Below are 17,192 nucleotides of genomic sequence, written 5' to 3' on the forward strand. Positions count from 1 at the left end.
TTTTATGATTATTTTCTTTTTTAGCATCTGCTTTAAGCTTTAGAATGTTCTGTGCTGTGAAGTGAACATTTCCATTGTGTTTTATCTTTTATCTCACCCTTGCTTCCTATTTACTACTTTCATTTCCTTCTTGTCCTCGGAGGAGCAGGGATGTAGGTAGATGAATACAGTGCTCAGGTTTATATGAGCTGAGGAGAATGGAGGAAGACATCCTTATTTATTTTAGTTTTAAACTCAACTTTTATTCATTTTATGAAGATTCAGACAGAATGTCATTTCTCTGTCACTTTAAATTCAGAGTAGCACCATGACACTTTAAAAACTTCTTCAAGGCACAAGATATTGAAAAAAATAAGGACACTGACTCACTTCATATCATAGTGTACTGAGCTAAGAATAAAATATCAAAATCATCTTAAACATTGTTGAGAACTGTAGCTATAGGAATGCTAGCAAAACAAGAATAAAAATGCCATCAAATTTGTTCTCGTGTAAAAAGTGAGAGATGGGTAACATTGAGTAAAGAAATATGATAGTTTAAAAGCTGCATGAATTATATTTTTAAAATTAACAATTAATAAGTGAGAATAAGTTGTGTATTTCTTTAATATCTATACAAATAAATAATTAATTTGATTAAAAACTTTTCAAAACAGAAACTACAAACTTATTCAAGGAAATATTTTTTGGCAGTTTATCTCTTGTCTGTGTAATTATAATATTAAAATGAACATTTATGTTACAGAAAGTCTGATTTAGTAACATGCAAAATTTCATCAATAATTCTGTACTATTTCAATAAAATACCTTTTATTAACCAACAAGTGATAATAAAACTTTGTTAAGTAAGGAATCAAAATGTTATTTTTTATGATAATTTAAGCAACTCTACAAATTCAAAAAATCTTTAAGTTGTTATACTAGCTGGCGTAAGTTCTAGTTAACATTTATATAAACTATAGAAGACATTAAATTCAAAGCAGAATGATTTCCAGCATGGGTTATTAAATTCATTACTTACTATTTATGCAAACAATGGGCAGGTGTTAATGAGTTCTATTGGAAACTTTTTATACTGTATTTGCTGACTAACTGGTAACTTTCCAAATTCCTCTTCCTTTTAGCAATATTGAAGACTTTAGATTCCTTTTCAGGTAATGCGGTAGTTTAGCACCACCATGTGGTTGGTTTGGAGAAAAACTCTGGAACATGACAAAATTTGTACATACATCTGCTATTTCTCTAATCACTTTTGTGTCTACTTTACTATGTCTTATTCTAAAGAAAAAAATTTGTAAACTTTGTGTCTATGAACATTAGGTTTCTCTTTTAAAAAGTATCTGGGTTTTCCTTTAACTGGCACTGGAGGAATGGCTGTGTGTTAAGAGTGCCCTCTGCTCTGCCAAGGGGCCTAGCACCCGCCTGACAGTTCACAGTTGTCAGTAACTCTAATACTGTGATTCAATGCACTATCCTAACCGCCACAGGCACAGCATGCATGTGGCAATCAGCGCATGATATATATACTTGTCAGTCACTATCAATGTATGTATCGCACATGCATATCATAAAAACCTTAATTCAATTTTCTAGACATCTAAACATCCTCAGTTCTAAATTATTGAAAATTTGCAATACTCAAGGTAGATTTCTGTGCTATCTTTTATATTTAAAACTCTTAAAGTTTGACTTACTATTCAAACGATATAGCAATATATTCCATATCTGCTCTCTACAGAAATTTTTATATTTGGAGTTAGAGATATGACATTATTGCAAGTAGATAAAGGATATTTTATTTAAGCACAAGGACTTGGTTCAGATCCATATTCAGCTCGGAAATGAGACTGCAATCCTAATGCTGTGGAGGCTGTTACAGGTGGATACATTGGGTTCAAAGGCCAGTCGAGTCTAAGGAAATTGATGAGTTCCTGTTTTAGGGATAGAACCTACCTAAAAGCATAAGATGAAAAGCAATAATGGAAGACATGTCCTATGGACCTCATTTAAAATAAAAAGTCCTTCATAATAAGGTATAAATGCATACACATACATCTCCACATGGATATACACGCATATATGAAGCCTCACATAAAATGTAGGTATAAATGTAAAACATATTCTCCTATTTTCTCTTTCACACTTCCTAAACTATGAATCTGGCGAACCTGCTTTCCAGTCACTGGACCTACTTTTGCCAGCTTTTTTTTTTCCTAATCACAGTTAGCACTCCACTATCCAGCCTATATTTTGACCTAAGTCTACTTTGTTCCTCATTTCTAACTTTCCATTGGCTTCTCTTCCTGCCATCCCACTTACTTCTCTTTTCTATCCTTTGCTCCGAAAGTGAGTGTATGAAGCTCCATCTGAATGTCCTGTGTGAGTCCTTCTCTGTCATTCAACCCCAGCAATGTACAGAAGAGGCTTCACAGTCTCTGATGCCATTTTGGGTATATTCAGCAGACACAGATAAGTAAGATCACAGGACACCAGACTGATTGCAATTCTACACTTTATTCTTTCTACAAAGAAAGCCCTGCAGGATGAAGGTCTTCATTAATCTTTTCCCTACCTCTTTCTTTATTACCAAAATGCAAACATTTGATCATAATCTCCTATGATGCATATGGTACATGCTTTTAGAATATTTGTTTTCATTGTGTTTTATGTCCCCAAAAGTAGTTCACCACATTTGTAGTTTTGCTGCATAAGCAAAAAATATCACTCCAGTACATAGAAGGTTTTAAATTATCATTGGCTAAAGGAGTACTTTAGGTTGGCTTACTGTTCTCATTTTTGGTATATTGATTTTCTTATTTTTAATCGCATGAAACGCAAAGTTAGCTATATTTTATAAATATTAAAAAAATAAAGTTAATTACACAAATGGAAATCATGTGGTTCAAAGAAGAAAGATAACTCTTTCAGACAGATGCAGCTTGCTAGAAATCATAAGTTTAAAATGCATAGGTGTTCAACCATGTGAAAAAGTCTGTGTTAAGAAATTATTTATAATGTATTTAATGATACATATGTGTGTTTTTAAATCAATAATATAGTATTTTATTAGATATTTTATTTTTAGGAAAATATTTGCTGAATCTGTGCAGAGAAGTACTAGATGTTCTTACAGTTTTGTATTTGATTTGGTTTGCGTTGTATCAACTACTGGATGGATTTTAATATTATTGTCATTAATTGCAGTCATTGGAATAGTGCCACTTAATTTTAAGTTAATTTATTAAAACTGCCAATATTTGGCAGTATTGTAATAAATGTGGAATCAAGTAAAAATATTTGTATAGAAAAAAATGACTGAATATCTAATGAATAGTTTTGTTTTAAGATTTTTTGAACAAGCTGCAAGAAAACTGTATTTCATAATTACATAATTTATTTAGAAAATATTTTGCTTGAAAATTTGGCTTTTATTGTACACATATACATATAGAGGAATTTTACTTCAAAAGTTCAAGTTTCAGTCTGTTTCTCCCTTACAGGCACATGCTTACCTAGTACAGAGGCATCTTTGAATTATTGAGTGCTTGATCACATTTTATTGAAATATTGATTTGAACACTTGAACTCTGATTGTGACATATGTCCAGTCTCTTATGCCTATTTTCAGACAAAAAAATTGAGATTACTCAGCTTAAAACTATGTCTCTGAAACTGATTCTTTCCAAAACCAACGTCTTTCTGATTGCTTTATCTTTATTTTCCAGGAAGAATAGTAAGCTTACTTTACAAGATGATGTTGCCAATATGTTTCTGTCCTGCCTTAGTCTGTTAAAAACTCTGTTTCAAATTCTTTGTCCACAAGTGATCTCTTCCTTTTCAGATAATGACACCTTCTGATCATAAGTTCCTTGAAAACATACCATTTCAATGACTGTTAAGAATTGTTCAACTCTGCAAGGCAGAATCTTAGTGCAGGATGTATTTTTGTGAGAGTGATTGATTGCCTTATTGTGTTGATGAAAAATGATGCATGTTCATCACGAAATATGGAGCAAAAGGACAAGAGGATGTAAAGATTGACAAATGATAATTGCTGTTGGTCAAAATATTAGTGACCATGTCCTTTATTCAGGACTATTCAACAGGAATTATTATTTGCTGCCAGGATATCAACCTTAGGGACCATTTCCATGCATACAATTGCCACCAGACTTTATTTGCCTGTGGTTTAGTGCTGATATTTATTTTTGCACTAGATTTTGGTATGTAATCATCCTTAATTTCTATCATTTCTGTGACTGACTATATGAATACACGTATCCTTCCTCATAAGTAGCCTCTGAGAAGGTAGCCCAGGCTGTTTTCTTCACTTGCTTTGAAAACATCAACAAATTAAGTTGGAGTATCAATCATATTTCAAATGAATAGGTACCTTCCTTATAACTGTATACTTTGTTTTTCTTTAACACTTAATAGCTTGATGGTTGATATGCTATTATTAAAAGGCCATTCCCACACTCAGTTTTGGATCACACAATACAGATGCTAGCCATCTTTGGGGATAGAGTAATAATGATGATGACGATGATGGTGCATTCTGTGTGCTCATGTTACTTAGTTTTAAATTCATCAAAAAGCCAATAATGAAATCCATCAAATTCCACATAATATTATGTAGAAGCAGGAACTCAAGAATCACATGGAGAATAACTCACCTAAAGGTTAACAACTTTTACAATCATTGAAGTTGAGAAAAAAATTATCTGATTGTAATACTCTCTATAGTATTGACATAACAAAAATGTAAAAGGGGAAAGTCGCTATATAACTTTAATAATTCGTATGTATTTATTTATTTTTTTGTTTGCTTATTGTTATTTTGAGACAGGATTTCTCTGTGTCCTGCAACTCAATTTTTATCCCAAACTGGCCCAAAGGTACAGATCTGTGTGCTTCTGCCTCTGGCTTGGATTACAGGTGTGCCACACTACCCAGCCTAATTCTTCTTTTTTATTTAGGGAGATATTAAAACTAAATATTCCATTTCAGTAAAATTGTCAGCGCTTATTGCATAGCTCCTTACAATGTGATTTTCCCCCTGAAAATCTGACTATAGGTGACATATTTCTAGCTGAGGGAACGGACGTTGTCACACGCAGTCTATCAGTCTATTTTCCCAATCACTTTCTTAACCATCTAAAAACATTTGTAAGATCTGATGGGCTGTGAGTAGTGTCAGAAGGTTTGCATTTACTTTGTATTTATTGTGCAAAAATGAAATACACTCAGCTTCACAAAATTCAATTTCATCACAAATAGTTCATTTTCTAAAATTCTAAATGAACCTTGATTATATTGTACTTCTTTTAAATGCTGGCACTTTATGGGGATCATTAGCCAATTAAGTTCATTACCCCTAAATTAAGATGGTAATAAGAAGAATGAGTGGTTACATGCAATCAAAGGGCTGACTGCTGATTCTCTCTGCTCTTACTGAGATGCAGCGTTTTGTGAGGAGAAGTTGCTTAAGTGTCAGGGCCTTGAAGAAGGAACCATGACTGGGATGTAACTGTGGTGTTTCTCTTAAAATTTTTCTCTCCAGATGTCAGTATGTAAATTTTCAGTTGTATAACATCCTATACATATAAATAAGTTATTTCCTATCTCTGTCTGTCTTTTCTGTCTGTCTGTCTGTCTCTCTGTCTCTTTCTCTCTTAACCTTAACTAAAATTTTGCCTATTGTTTTAAATCAGGAGTTCTGAAAAGGAATAGTCTAGCCTGTCTTCAAAATAATGACTATTAGAAAAGAGAAAGGGATTCAGAAATTCACTGTCCTCTCTTTGCTTGAAATTGACATATGAGTAGGGATCCAAGTTCATTCAGACTGGTGAAGTTTGTAAGCAATAAAAAATCAATAAATAAATGATTTTCAGGTTTATCTGGAATGAATTTTCATAGTTGCACAAGTATAAGCATTTCAATTTGTAGGAGAAAGCAGGGAGAAAAGTGAAGAGAATGTCATACTCATACTTGCATCCTTGCTGTATGGAGAGACCACTTCCCTACTGCCTGGCAGCTTACACCTGAAAATAACCTCGCAGAAACTCTATTCATTAAATCGCTGCTTGGCCCATTAGCTCTAGCTTCTTATTGGCTAACTCTTACATATTAATTTAACCCATTTCTATTAATCTGTATATCACCATGAGTTTGTGCTCTACCAGCAAAGTTTCAGCATGTCTGACTTTAGTGGTGGCTGTATGGTTTCTCTCTCCACCTTCCTTCTCCCAGCATTCATTCAATCCTTGCCTACCTAAGTTCTGCCCTATCAACAGGCCAAGGCATTTTCTTTAGTCATTAACCAATAAAAGCAACACATAGAAGAACCTCCCATATCATTTCCGCATTTCTGTTTAAACAACAAGGAAGGCTTTAAATTTAACATAGTAAATATACATATAACAAAACAGTTATCAAGCAAGAATTACAGTTACAATGTTTATATCTACTTCATCTTTTATTATAACTAAGGAAAACTATAACTATAAATTTATTCACTCCATCAAGGACTCCAGAGGATATATTACCTAAGTAAACAGAAAGTACAGTGTAAGCAACTTAAACTGTAGAAAAGACAGAGACATCTCACTGCCTAGACAATCACACAAAGTCTTTTGTACCATTGGTTTATCCATCTTCAGCCTAGAAGCCCAAAGTTTCCAGCAGACTTTTCCATGAACCAGGAAATTTCAAAGACAGATCAGTCACTTTCTTCTGTATCCTGAAGAATGTCTTGCAGAGTATTTCATGAAGCAGAAACCCTGAAGGATAATCTTACCTTTGGCAAGTTCAACAGTTATTTCTTTGTGGGTCCTGCATATCCAGACAAGCATTCCAAGCAAGAGCAGTTTCTTGATCAAATGGCTAACCAACACCATAAGGAACCTCTTTGATACCCATCTTCCTCTTGAAGTAATTGGTGCTGCCAGGAGCATATGTGTCTCATTGTCATTAAAAGTATTATGTTCTTAAACAATGAAGACATTCTTGTTAAGATAAAAGAAACATAATGTACTGCCAGCATGTACCCCATTAAAAGGAATGTGTGAAAATCCCTTTTTGTAAATTACAATATTAAGAATTCAAACTGTTTCTCTAACCCCTTTGTTCTTCACGAAGACCCTTCAAAAATGTGTTTCTCCCTTGTCTTGTGCTAACATTTCCAAGATGAACATTCTCATGTTTGTAGCAGTTTCTTCTTTCTTCAACATGAGCAATATTTGTTCCTTTCTCCAGGCAACTAGCTTTCCTTTGGGCTTGTATGGACTATGTTATGCGGCCCATGCAACACAAAGCTGAGTGTGATAAGACTCACCTGTCATCACAGCGCTAGGGAAACTGAGACTGCATGATTGTTAATTCAGAACCAGCCTAAGTGACATGATGGGATTCCTTGTCTACAGGCACTCCTCCTAAAATGTGTCTAAGTGCCACAGTGTTCCTAGAGAGCAATGATTTGAGTCATACGGAGATGAAAGAACTTATATTTGCAAGTGGGACCCACCTAAACTGTATCCGTGCATATGCCCAACTGACTTCTTAGGTTACCTTCAAGGTCATCTATAATTTACCAATATGCTCGAGGTCGTGATGCTTGGTGATGTGTTCTGGCCATGCAGTTCAGTACACATTGGTCTTGCATATAATCCTGCGATGTAAGCAACTTTAATTACCATTGTACTTACTTTAAATTTTTATAGTTTCTTCCTAATAAAATACGTGTGCATTTAAGACTTTTAAAAGAAAATGGCACCAGTGGAAAAATAAAAGGAAAGCGAGTGTCTAGCATTCTTCATGCACCTGGAATCTATATAGTCAGACAATCCAATTTCATTGTTGCTCTATTTTTCCAAATTCACCTATCTTTACTTTTGTCCAGTAGATGTCAGTATTGGATAAAAGCAAACTAGCATTTTCCTTATTATTTGCACATTGCTTAGGAGAAACATGAGTTGCCCTGTCTACTTTGATGTGCACATGTAGACATATTCAATTCTGTGTATTTACATAATTAACATTATAGGTTACTTCTACATGCTATTGATCTTTAGTATTCTTAAATATTTACCTTGTGTTTCCTCTGCCCCGTGTTTCTCAAGGAGGGAAGCTGAAAATGTAATTAATTGGGAGCAGCTGACAGATTGCTTAGAAACAGTATTCAACAATTCTGCCCAGATCTATGTAAACGTGAATCCTCATTTTGTCCTTCTTACAGCCTTTGGATTTTGAAACGAAGAAGGCATATACGTTCAAAGTAGAGGCCTCCAACCTTCACCTCGACCACCGCTTTCACTCTGCTGGCCCCTTTAAAGACACTGCTACAGTCAAAATTAGTGTGCTGGATGTGGATGAGCCTCCGGTGTTCAGCAAGCCACTTTACACCATGGAGGTTTATGAAGACACTCCTGTGGGGACCATCATCGGGGCTGTCACAGCCCAAGACCTAGATATGGGCAGTAGTGCTGTTAGGTAAGAAGAACAATTTTTAATGGGCATTAGACAAGCAAAGCTTAACTATGCCAACATGAGAAAATGAATACAATTACTAAAGGTAAGGCCAAGAAGTAGCAGAGAATGTGCCACAAAATTTGATGAATGCTTATTAGTATAAGGATAGAATTATTGCTATAAAATTCAACAGAAACAGCCAGTAAAAGTCCTTACATACTTACATATCCTTACAATACTGTTTACAGTGGTGTCATGCTGAACATATCACTCAAACATCATTTATAAAAGGGACTGAACAACACAAATTTAAACGATTCTCAAGATTAGTAATGGGAGAATTTAAAGACAAGATCCTTTTAGAAAAGGCAACACAAATCTCCCAACCTTAACATTATAATCCGCATCACCAATTTTCTTATCTTCTCACAAATCAAATCAATATAGTTATTCCAAATAAACATTCCCAAAATTCTTAAATTATTCCATTATTAACACAAGAGTCTCACATCTAATGTCTCCTATAAATAGCAGCTAAACAAGACATAGGAGAGATTCTTGGCTAGAACCATTCTCTGCAAGTTCTTATCTTACATTGAGACTTTGAAAATAAATAATGATATTTGAATGTATGTGTCATGTAAGGTTGGACCACATATTTTTTTTTTTTTTTTTGGTTTTTCGAGACAGGGTTTCTCTGTAGATACGGAGCCTGTCCTGGAACTAGCTCTTGTAGACCAGGCTGGTCTCGAACTCACAAAGATCCGCCCCTCTCTGCCTCCCGAGTGCTGGGATTAAAGGCGTGCGCCACCACCGCCTGGCTTGGACCACACATTCTTATTCCGTATATAAAATATGGAAGGAAGTAGCAATGTTACCTTCATAATTCCAAATCCTAACTGGATAAAGTCCGCACAACTTGCAAATCTAAAAGAAATGCCATTTTTTATATCTGGGCTTGGATATTGGAACAATATACTCAATCTTTTCATCTTATACCAGATTTTTTGGACCACAAGCCCCCAAATAATGACAAAGAGACTTGGTGTTAATTATGAAAATTTAGTCTTAACTTAGATTTGTTTCTAATTATCACTTATGACTTTATGTAAACCAGTTCTATACATCTGCATATTGCCATGTGACTCACAGGTTTTATCTCTCCTTTTTCATGTCCTTCTTCTTCTGTGTTTGGATGTTAACCCTGGCTTTCTCCTTCCATGCAATTTCTCTGTCCCAAGAAGGCCTGCCTACCCTCTGCCTTCCTAGTTATTGGCCATTCAGCTCTTTATTAAACCCACTACAATTACACGTTTTCACACAGTGCCTAGGAATATTCTGCAAAGCATATTTTATTCAAGTGGGAACTCTAAAAAAGTACAACTGACTAATTTAAGGGGAGACAAACAGCTACTGGAAACTCAATATTTCAGTGGAATGCTTTCCAGGTTCTTAACTGGAAACTAGTTATTTTTATACTTCTTATTATTACCAAACCTTTAAAAACTATACACAGACATACAGTGATTGGTGAGAGATTTACAAAACTGCTATATATTGGTGTGCTGTCATTTGTCAGTCAGTTGCTGAAGCCCTTCTCACTCTTGATGAATTTTATTGGCAATAAAATCATCTGATGAAGAGATTTATATTACTTTATGTAGAACATAAATGGTTATCATAACAGGCTTTCTTTTGAACCACCAACTTGCTCCCAATCATGACATGGAGAGTTATTAGTTTTTGAATGTTTAGCCTTACCTTAGCTCTTATTTCTTGCTAGCTCTTATAATTTGAATTATCCTGTTTCTCTTTACCTACATTTCTTTTACCTTTCTTTCTTTTTTGCATGTCTCACTCCACTTCCCCCAGTTTTGGGCTGTCTGGTAGCTTCCATCCTGAGCATGTCCCTCTCTTTTTCTCTCATTTTCTCATCCTTCTTCGCTCCTCCTATTTATTCTCTCTACAGGCAAGGTTCACCTATTCCTCTCCTGACTAACTATTTGTTGTTCATTGTTTTAATGGATTAATCATCTACCTTAGGTGGGCAAGGGGAAACAGCAACACATTTTTACATAATTCAACAAATGCAGCATAAACAAAAGTAATATACTTTTATAAATTGAATCAATGCAGCATAAATAAATGTAACACACTTCTACACAGAATGAGTAATAGTTCACAGCATAAACTAATGTAACACACCTTTGCCTAGTTAAAGTAATATTCTACAACATGTTATTTCAGAAATGTTAAATGTTTATAACAAATGTGAAAATGTATATCTAACTCTCCACAGTCTAACTATTGGTAGAAACAATGGATAGTTCAGCAAAAGAACATTTATGTTCATCATGGCCCTGGATATCTAGATTACACACAGAGTTGTTTAATAAAAGTTGCTCGGATATTGTGTTAAGAACAGTGACAAGGCATAATGATACGCACAGAGCAACAAGAATATATTTTCAACTAATAAATGTGGGAAGTCTGCAAGTGAACCATATTATTAGGTAATAGGACAGACTTCCAAATTGGAAAACACAAAAACATGGCTACATGAGGGAAACAATAGAAAGTCATATTTTATATAAAAAAAATATCTTGCAGCCACTGTTTCTTTAGGCTTTGTCACAGATGCTACCATCTGATAGTCTGACTATAAGTTAATTAAAGTAATATCCTCACTTTACTTCTCATGAAAAGCACTTACATCCCCAAAAGAACAGACACAGATGGAGCTAATTGATCCCTGTGAGGAGTTGTCAAAAGACGGACGTATTACTGAATGACATGAAACCTTAGTTCCTTGTAGTAAACAAGAAACTTGAATCATGACAGTTGAGAAAACATGGGCCCTGAGTCGTCTTTTTGTTGTAAAAATCTGCTTGCTCATTTATTAATAATAGGAAAAATATGTTCTTAAATCTATAAAATGTAAAATTACATAATATTATTCAATTTTATATTTGTGTGTTTTATATTCCCATCTTTTGCAGCATTTGATCATGATTTTCCTCTTTGGGTATTTTTATAAGTGTTACCAATCCTATAGTCACCCTTATCATACTAATCACATCAAAAACCAAAATTGGAATTCCTTTATCAAGAACTGGTCAGCTGCCACAGAAAGGTTTACTTTGGTTTAATATTCATCATATAGGACAGAGGTGGACCTTATTCCATCTTCACCACCAGTACAGCCATGCTCATTTCTTCCTACCTTCACTTGGCTAGCCTTTGTCGTTTGGTGTGTTGTGTTGCTGATATTCCAGCACTGTGACTAAGTACCCAAACATATCTTATTTGAGGGAGAATGGGGATTTTCAGATCAGGTTGAGTGGGTTCAGTCAGTTGTTGTCGCTATGTTTCCTTACTTTGGCAACTTCTGACAATTACTCGCTAGTGAGACAAAGCTGTTCAACCCATGGCATCTGATTTCAGAAAAAGAACTAGAAAAGGCTTTTGAAAAGGAAGACCAATCAGTTTCATACACCTATGGTCTGCATTATTTAGCACTTCCCTAACTCCTAGTATTCCATCTATCTATAAATTTACAAGGGGATAATTCAAATGATCAATCTTTAACTTTTGTGATACGTTCATCTCTCACTATCCCATCAGCTAGCAAATAAGCATTGACTATACAGGCCTTCTGGGAACAATTTTAAATACAAACTATACTATAGTCTGGTTTCCTACCTGGCATCTATTTTTTGAGGTTCTGCTTGTTATTCTGTCATTTTTAGGAAAAGATATCTCATGAGTCACATGGACATTGGATATCTGCTAATTTTGAGCATAATATCTAATAAACTTGACATTTTATCACAAGTGCAGAAATCTAAGCACTGCAAAATAACAGAATTCTGGCACAGAATTACCACCTCCCTAAAACTGCTTATAAAATGAATAATTGACTTATCCCAAGGGAAAGACAAACATTAGAGAATTATTCATAGTTTTTCACATGCTTGTGTGAGATTTTTTGAGGCTAATAAGAGGAAGGAAGAGCTGATATAATTTTTGCACCTTTTAAAAACTGAGCATGTGACTTATTATGGTGGTTTTTTCTATCAGTATATAACTCCACAAGAGGAATTGTGTCGATACATTCCTTCTGATGCAATCCATACATCTCGAATACAGTCTAACACATCATAAAAAGTGAAGACATTTCCTTAAATAAATGTCATGATTTGTGTTAATTTATCTAGCTACTAAAATAACTCTTTTGTTTTGTATTTTAGACTTACATATTGTTTGAAGTCTTTGAACTTTTTTTCAGCATGTATGCTTGCCATGTGTGTGCTTGCCACCTGTGAGGGTCAGAAGAAAACTGCTGAATCTGATCTGATATTATGAATAGCTGTGAGCTACCATGTAGCTGTTCAGAACTTGCTATTGTCCTCTACACGGTGACAAATTCTCTTAACCTATAAACCTTCTCTCCAGCTATGAGAGTTATCACAAAGATAGAAAAGCATATAGGAAACTATAAAGATTTCTGTATTTCAACTCTTGTATTTATGTAAATAAGTTTATCCCTATTAATTAGCTTAGGAATTACTCCCAGAATGACCACAATTATAATTTACATGGATAGTTTTTATATAAACAACTGTTTGTTTATATATATTTATGTTTATATACATACACATGTATAGAAGAATAAAGAAGAAATGTATAATATTTATTCCTTCTTTCTTCTTTCTATTCCTTCCTTTCTTTCTTTCAAGAGGCTCTTTCCACATATTATTGGATTTCCTGGAAGTTATATAGATTAGACTGGCACTGAATTCACAGAGATCTTCCTGCTTCTCCCTCCCTTGTGCTGCTTTCAGAAATGAAGGCACTCACCACCGTGCCCCAGCTCTCATACACATTTAATGTTTTCTTTATTTTTGAGATTGTAACATAGCTATCGCACTTCTCTTTCCTCTTTCCTTGCTCCAAACCTTCCCATATACTTTTTCAACTCCATTGCCTCATGTTTTCAATAGTTTTTACATGCATACATGTATATACAGACATATTCTGAAATACACGAATACAACCTGTTCAGTTCATATAATGTCATTAGTATGTATAGTCTCAGGACTGATTATTTGGTGTTGAATCACTAATTGGGCTCTTCCCTAGAGAAGACTGTTTCTCCTGCTCTCAGCATTACTTGGTTTCCTTTAGTCCTATGTGTATTGGTGAAGGCTCATGGATATTTTGATAGATCTAAGATACATATATTATTTTTTTCATTATAAATACCAAATGAAATAATATATAAGCCTCAAAGGTATTCTGTATTTTAATAACATTTTAATTTGTCTTGTGACTGTTTGTTTTCATTCTAATATCTATTGAAATAATCATTATTTTAAGGAAACAGGCAAAATGTATTCTATCTTCTAATTAATAAACATAGTATATGAAAAACTTCTTACACTGTAATCCAGAAAAGTAGAGTCTATGAGGATGAATTTTTAATGTTTACACTAAGAAAATATATCTTGGTTTCTATGACAGAAACCATTATTCCTGGATTATTTCATTAATTATAAATAAAGCTAACCACTCTCATTTAACAAAAGCCTAAACTGAATCCACTGAAACATACATTATGTATTCTTAAATCATTTAAAAATATGCAGGAAATAAACTCACAGACACTATCCAAAAATATCAATGACGAGATAGAAATACTATGGGTAAATTGATGTTCATGATGAGATCAGGAAGGTAGAAGTTAGTAGGAAGTACCTCAATGGCACTCAAGGAAAAGTAAACCATTATGACAAGTCGTAATACAGAAACTGCAGCAGTGGCTGAATTTGCTAATCTCTGGGGTTTGTTTTGTTTGACTTGCTGCTGCTATGCTATTCTTAGTATTTAAGACCCCCCAAGAGAATTATTGTTCTGAGTCAATTTTTTGCATGAAGACTACTTGCAAATGTGCTAAAGTCATTTAGTTTCCAATAGCTGTGTTTATGGACACTAGAGAACAGAGGGATTTCTTTACTAAAATAAACACCTGAAAAACACATTAAAAACATTTTTTTTCTAAGAAAATGAGGTTTGACAAGAGGAAATGTTGCTAGGTTTATGTAACATAAAGCCCACAATATGAAAACATTCATGTGTTTGATGTAGATTCTAGGCTGCTGGTGTGTAAGTTTGTTCTGTTTTGTTATTACTCAAGTATGGTTAATGAGGAATTGGGAGGGTGATTGGTCTTCAGATACTCGGTGTTGATTCTGAGTTGGAGGAACAGGGGTGATTCCAATTCAGAGGCAAAGCAAAAACTTACATGAACAAAACAAATTAGTCGAATCTTCTTGGGATTTGTGGGCAAACAGTGCTATCACAGTTTTAGCTTGGAGCATGAGTTTATGTGGGTGGGCCAGCATCTTGTGCATTCCCCTGACTAGCCCTGCATACAGAGGGTGTTACAAAGGCTGCCTCAAGTTTGCTGATAGTATGGGCAGATGGTGTTCCAGGGATGCACCAGTTTGAGTCTGAACTCAAATGTGCATGCCAGACTAGGCCTTCCATCAGTTAAATGTCTAAGGATTTAATTATATTGGTGATAAATGCCATCAATATAAAATGAATTCAAAATGTCTAAAAATTTATTTGTTATGAAGGAGAAAATTGCCCAGATTTCCTTAAACATTCCCTGACCTTAGTTTAAAGAGAGACTAGACATTTTTTTTTATGGTATCAAATCATGGCTTCAGTAAGGATAAGGATATTTTAGAACAAAAGTATCCATATTCCAGGGAAGGAGACATGATTCATCTTTTTCTTAAATGTATTCTGAGTATAAATTATTATTTTTCTGTTGCTGTGATAAAACACGATGAGCAAAATCAACTTATGGGGAAACAGACAAGTTTAGTTTGGCTTATGGATCCAGATGATTGAGTATTCCATCATGTTAGAAAGACATGGCAGCAGGAGCAGAAAGCTGAGATCCCACATCCTCAACAGTAAACATTACATAGGAAGATAAAAAAAAAAAAAACTAGAAATAAAATAAAGCCATATACCATAAAAACCTGTTTCTGGTGATATAACTTCTCCATCATAGCCCCATCTCAAAAACTCAGCTGGCGACAAACTATTCAAATGCCTAAATCTATTGAGAATATTTTTCTTCAAACAACCACAGAGTACTTATATGCGTGAAAGATTTTAGTTACTTTATATTTATTTTTTTAATTTTATAATTTTCAACAATTTATTAAATAAATCAATAGAGACAGTAAAATTATACAATGGAGATTTTTTTAGAATACTAGGTATATTTGGAATCTATTGAATACTTGAAAACACTTAAATTCTTTATACACATTTATATGATTTAACCTTGGCAGAAACCTAACTAAATCTGAAATATGTCATGTTTAACTTTGAAAATATACAATTCATCAAGTTGGAGTAAAAATCAAAATATATATTCTTGTTTTTAAATATGACTTTTAACTTCTTAAAAGATTTAGGCAAGCCGAGCAATAGTGTCACACACTTTTGATCCCAGCAATCAAGAGGCAGAGGTAGGTTGATCTCTGTGAATTAGAGGCCAGTCTGGTCTACAAGAGCTAGTTCCAGGACAGGCTCCAAAGCTACAGAGAATCCCAGGATGAAAAAGTAAAAAGAAAGAAAGGAGAGAAAAGAAAGGATTTAGGACAAGCTAATGGTCTATAGGAAAATTCAGTGACATCATGACCTCATGATGCAGACCTATACACTCTGATGATTTTGATGAAGATTAAAACAAGAAATCCTAACTTTTCATTTTCAAATAATTTCATATTATCCTATTGGTATATTTAATTATGGTGTCTAGAGGATTTTTTTTTTTTGGATTTTTTGAGACAGGGTTTCTCCATAGCTTTTTGGTTCCTGTCCTGGAACTCGCTCTTGTAGACCAGACTGGCCTCGAACTCACAGAGATCCGCCTGCCTCTGCCTCCCGAGTGCTGGGATTAAAGGCATGCGCCACCACTGCCCGGCGTGTCTAGAGGATTTATTTTTGAAGTTATCCTGCTACGATTCATGTCAATCAATTCCCACCACCAGAAAAAAGCTGGCTCAGGTGATTATGGTTCAAGTCGTTAATCTGAACTAATTGTATTTACGTTTTACCTTCTGAAAGGTAGGTTATTGACTACCTTGCAGTACTGAGGAAACACATATTTAACATATCTTTCTCTTTACTTATTAGTTATTAAATTACTTTTGTACAATGTTTATTATCAAGGTTATTTGAAATTTATTTGGAATCAGAATGCACCATGGGCTTTCATGGCTCAGGCATATTTAAATTTTGAGTAACTAATATTCAGAGTTCTGAACCTAAAATAGCAGAAGTCAATGGCATGAGGTGACACTTAGGTATTAAATAAAAGTTTCCAGAAGTTTGGGTGAAAGGTAAGTCTTAGGGAAGTGAACGTTTAGATTAAAGTCAGACTGTAGCATCCAAAGCAAGGCATGAAAGGGTTCATTCTGAAAGTTCTAGTCCCTGATAATTTCATCAATACTCTAGAGGTATATCATTCTGCAAATATCATGATATGTTAGGATATTTGCCTTGTCAATATTCTGCAGACATTTTATTTCTTTTAATTGGGCAAATATTACAGTAAAAAGTGGAAACTGTTAAAAATTGTTTCTTTAGTCAGGTAGAGAATTCATTGAGGTCTGTAAAAGGCAACAGAGTAGAAC

At 34.3% G+C, this 17,192-nt stretch overlaps 1 protein-coding gene across 5 annotated transcripts in view; it reads left to right on the plus strand.

Moving 5' to 3' along the window:
• The window catches only part of Cdh12 (cadherin 12), an 820,788-nt gene that overhangs the window by 779,248 nt on the left and 24,348 nt on the right, over positions 1–17,192 (plus strand). For all 5 annotated transcript variants that reach the window (XR_005972342.1, XM_041632151.1, XM_041632149.1 and 2 more), the window contains one exon: positions 8,237–8,490. Coding sequence is in view for 4 of the 5 variants with exons in the window: in XM_041632151.1 (XP_041488085.1) it covers positions 8,237–8,490 (254 nt within the window). In the remaining variant the exon portion in view is untranslated. The remainder of the gene's footprint in view (positions 1–8,236; positions 8,491–17,192) is intronic.

This window comes from Microtus oregoni, unplaced genomic scaffold (assembly GCF_018167655.1).
Source record: "Microtus oregoni isolate MIOR12 unplaced genomic scaffold, Mior012 000040F_ref0000088, whole genome shotgun sequence".
Classification (NCBI taxonomy): Eukaryota; Metazoa; Chordata; class Mammalia; order Rodentia; family Cricetidae; genus Microtus; species Microtus oregoni.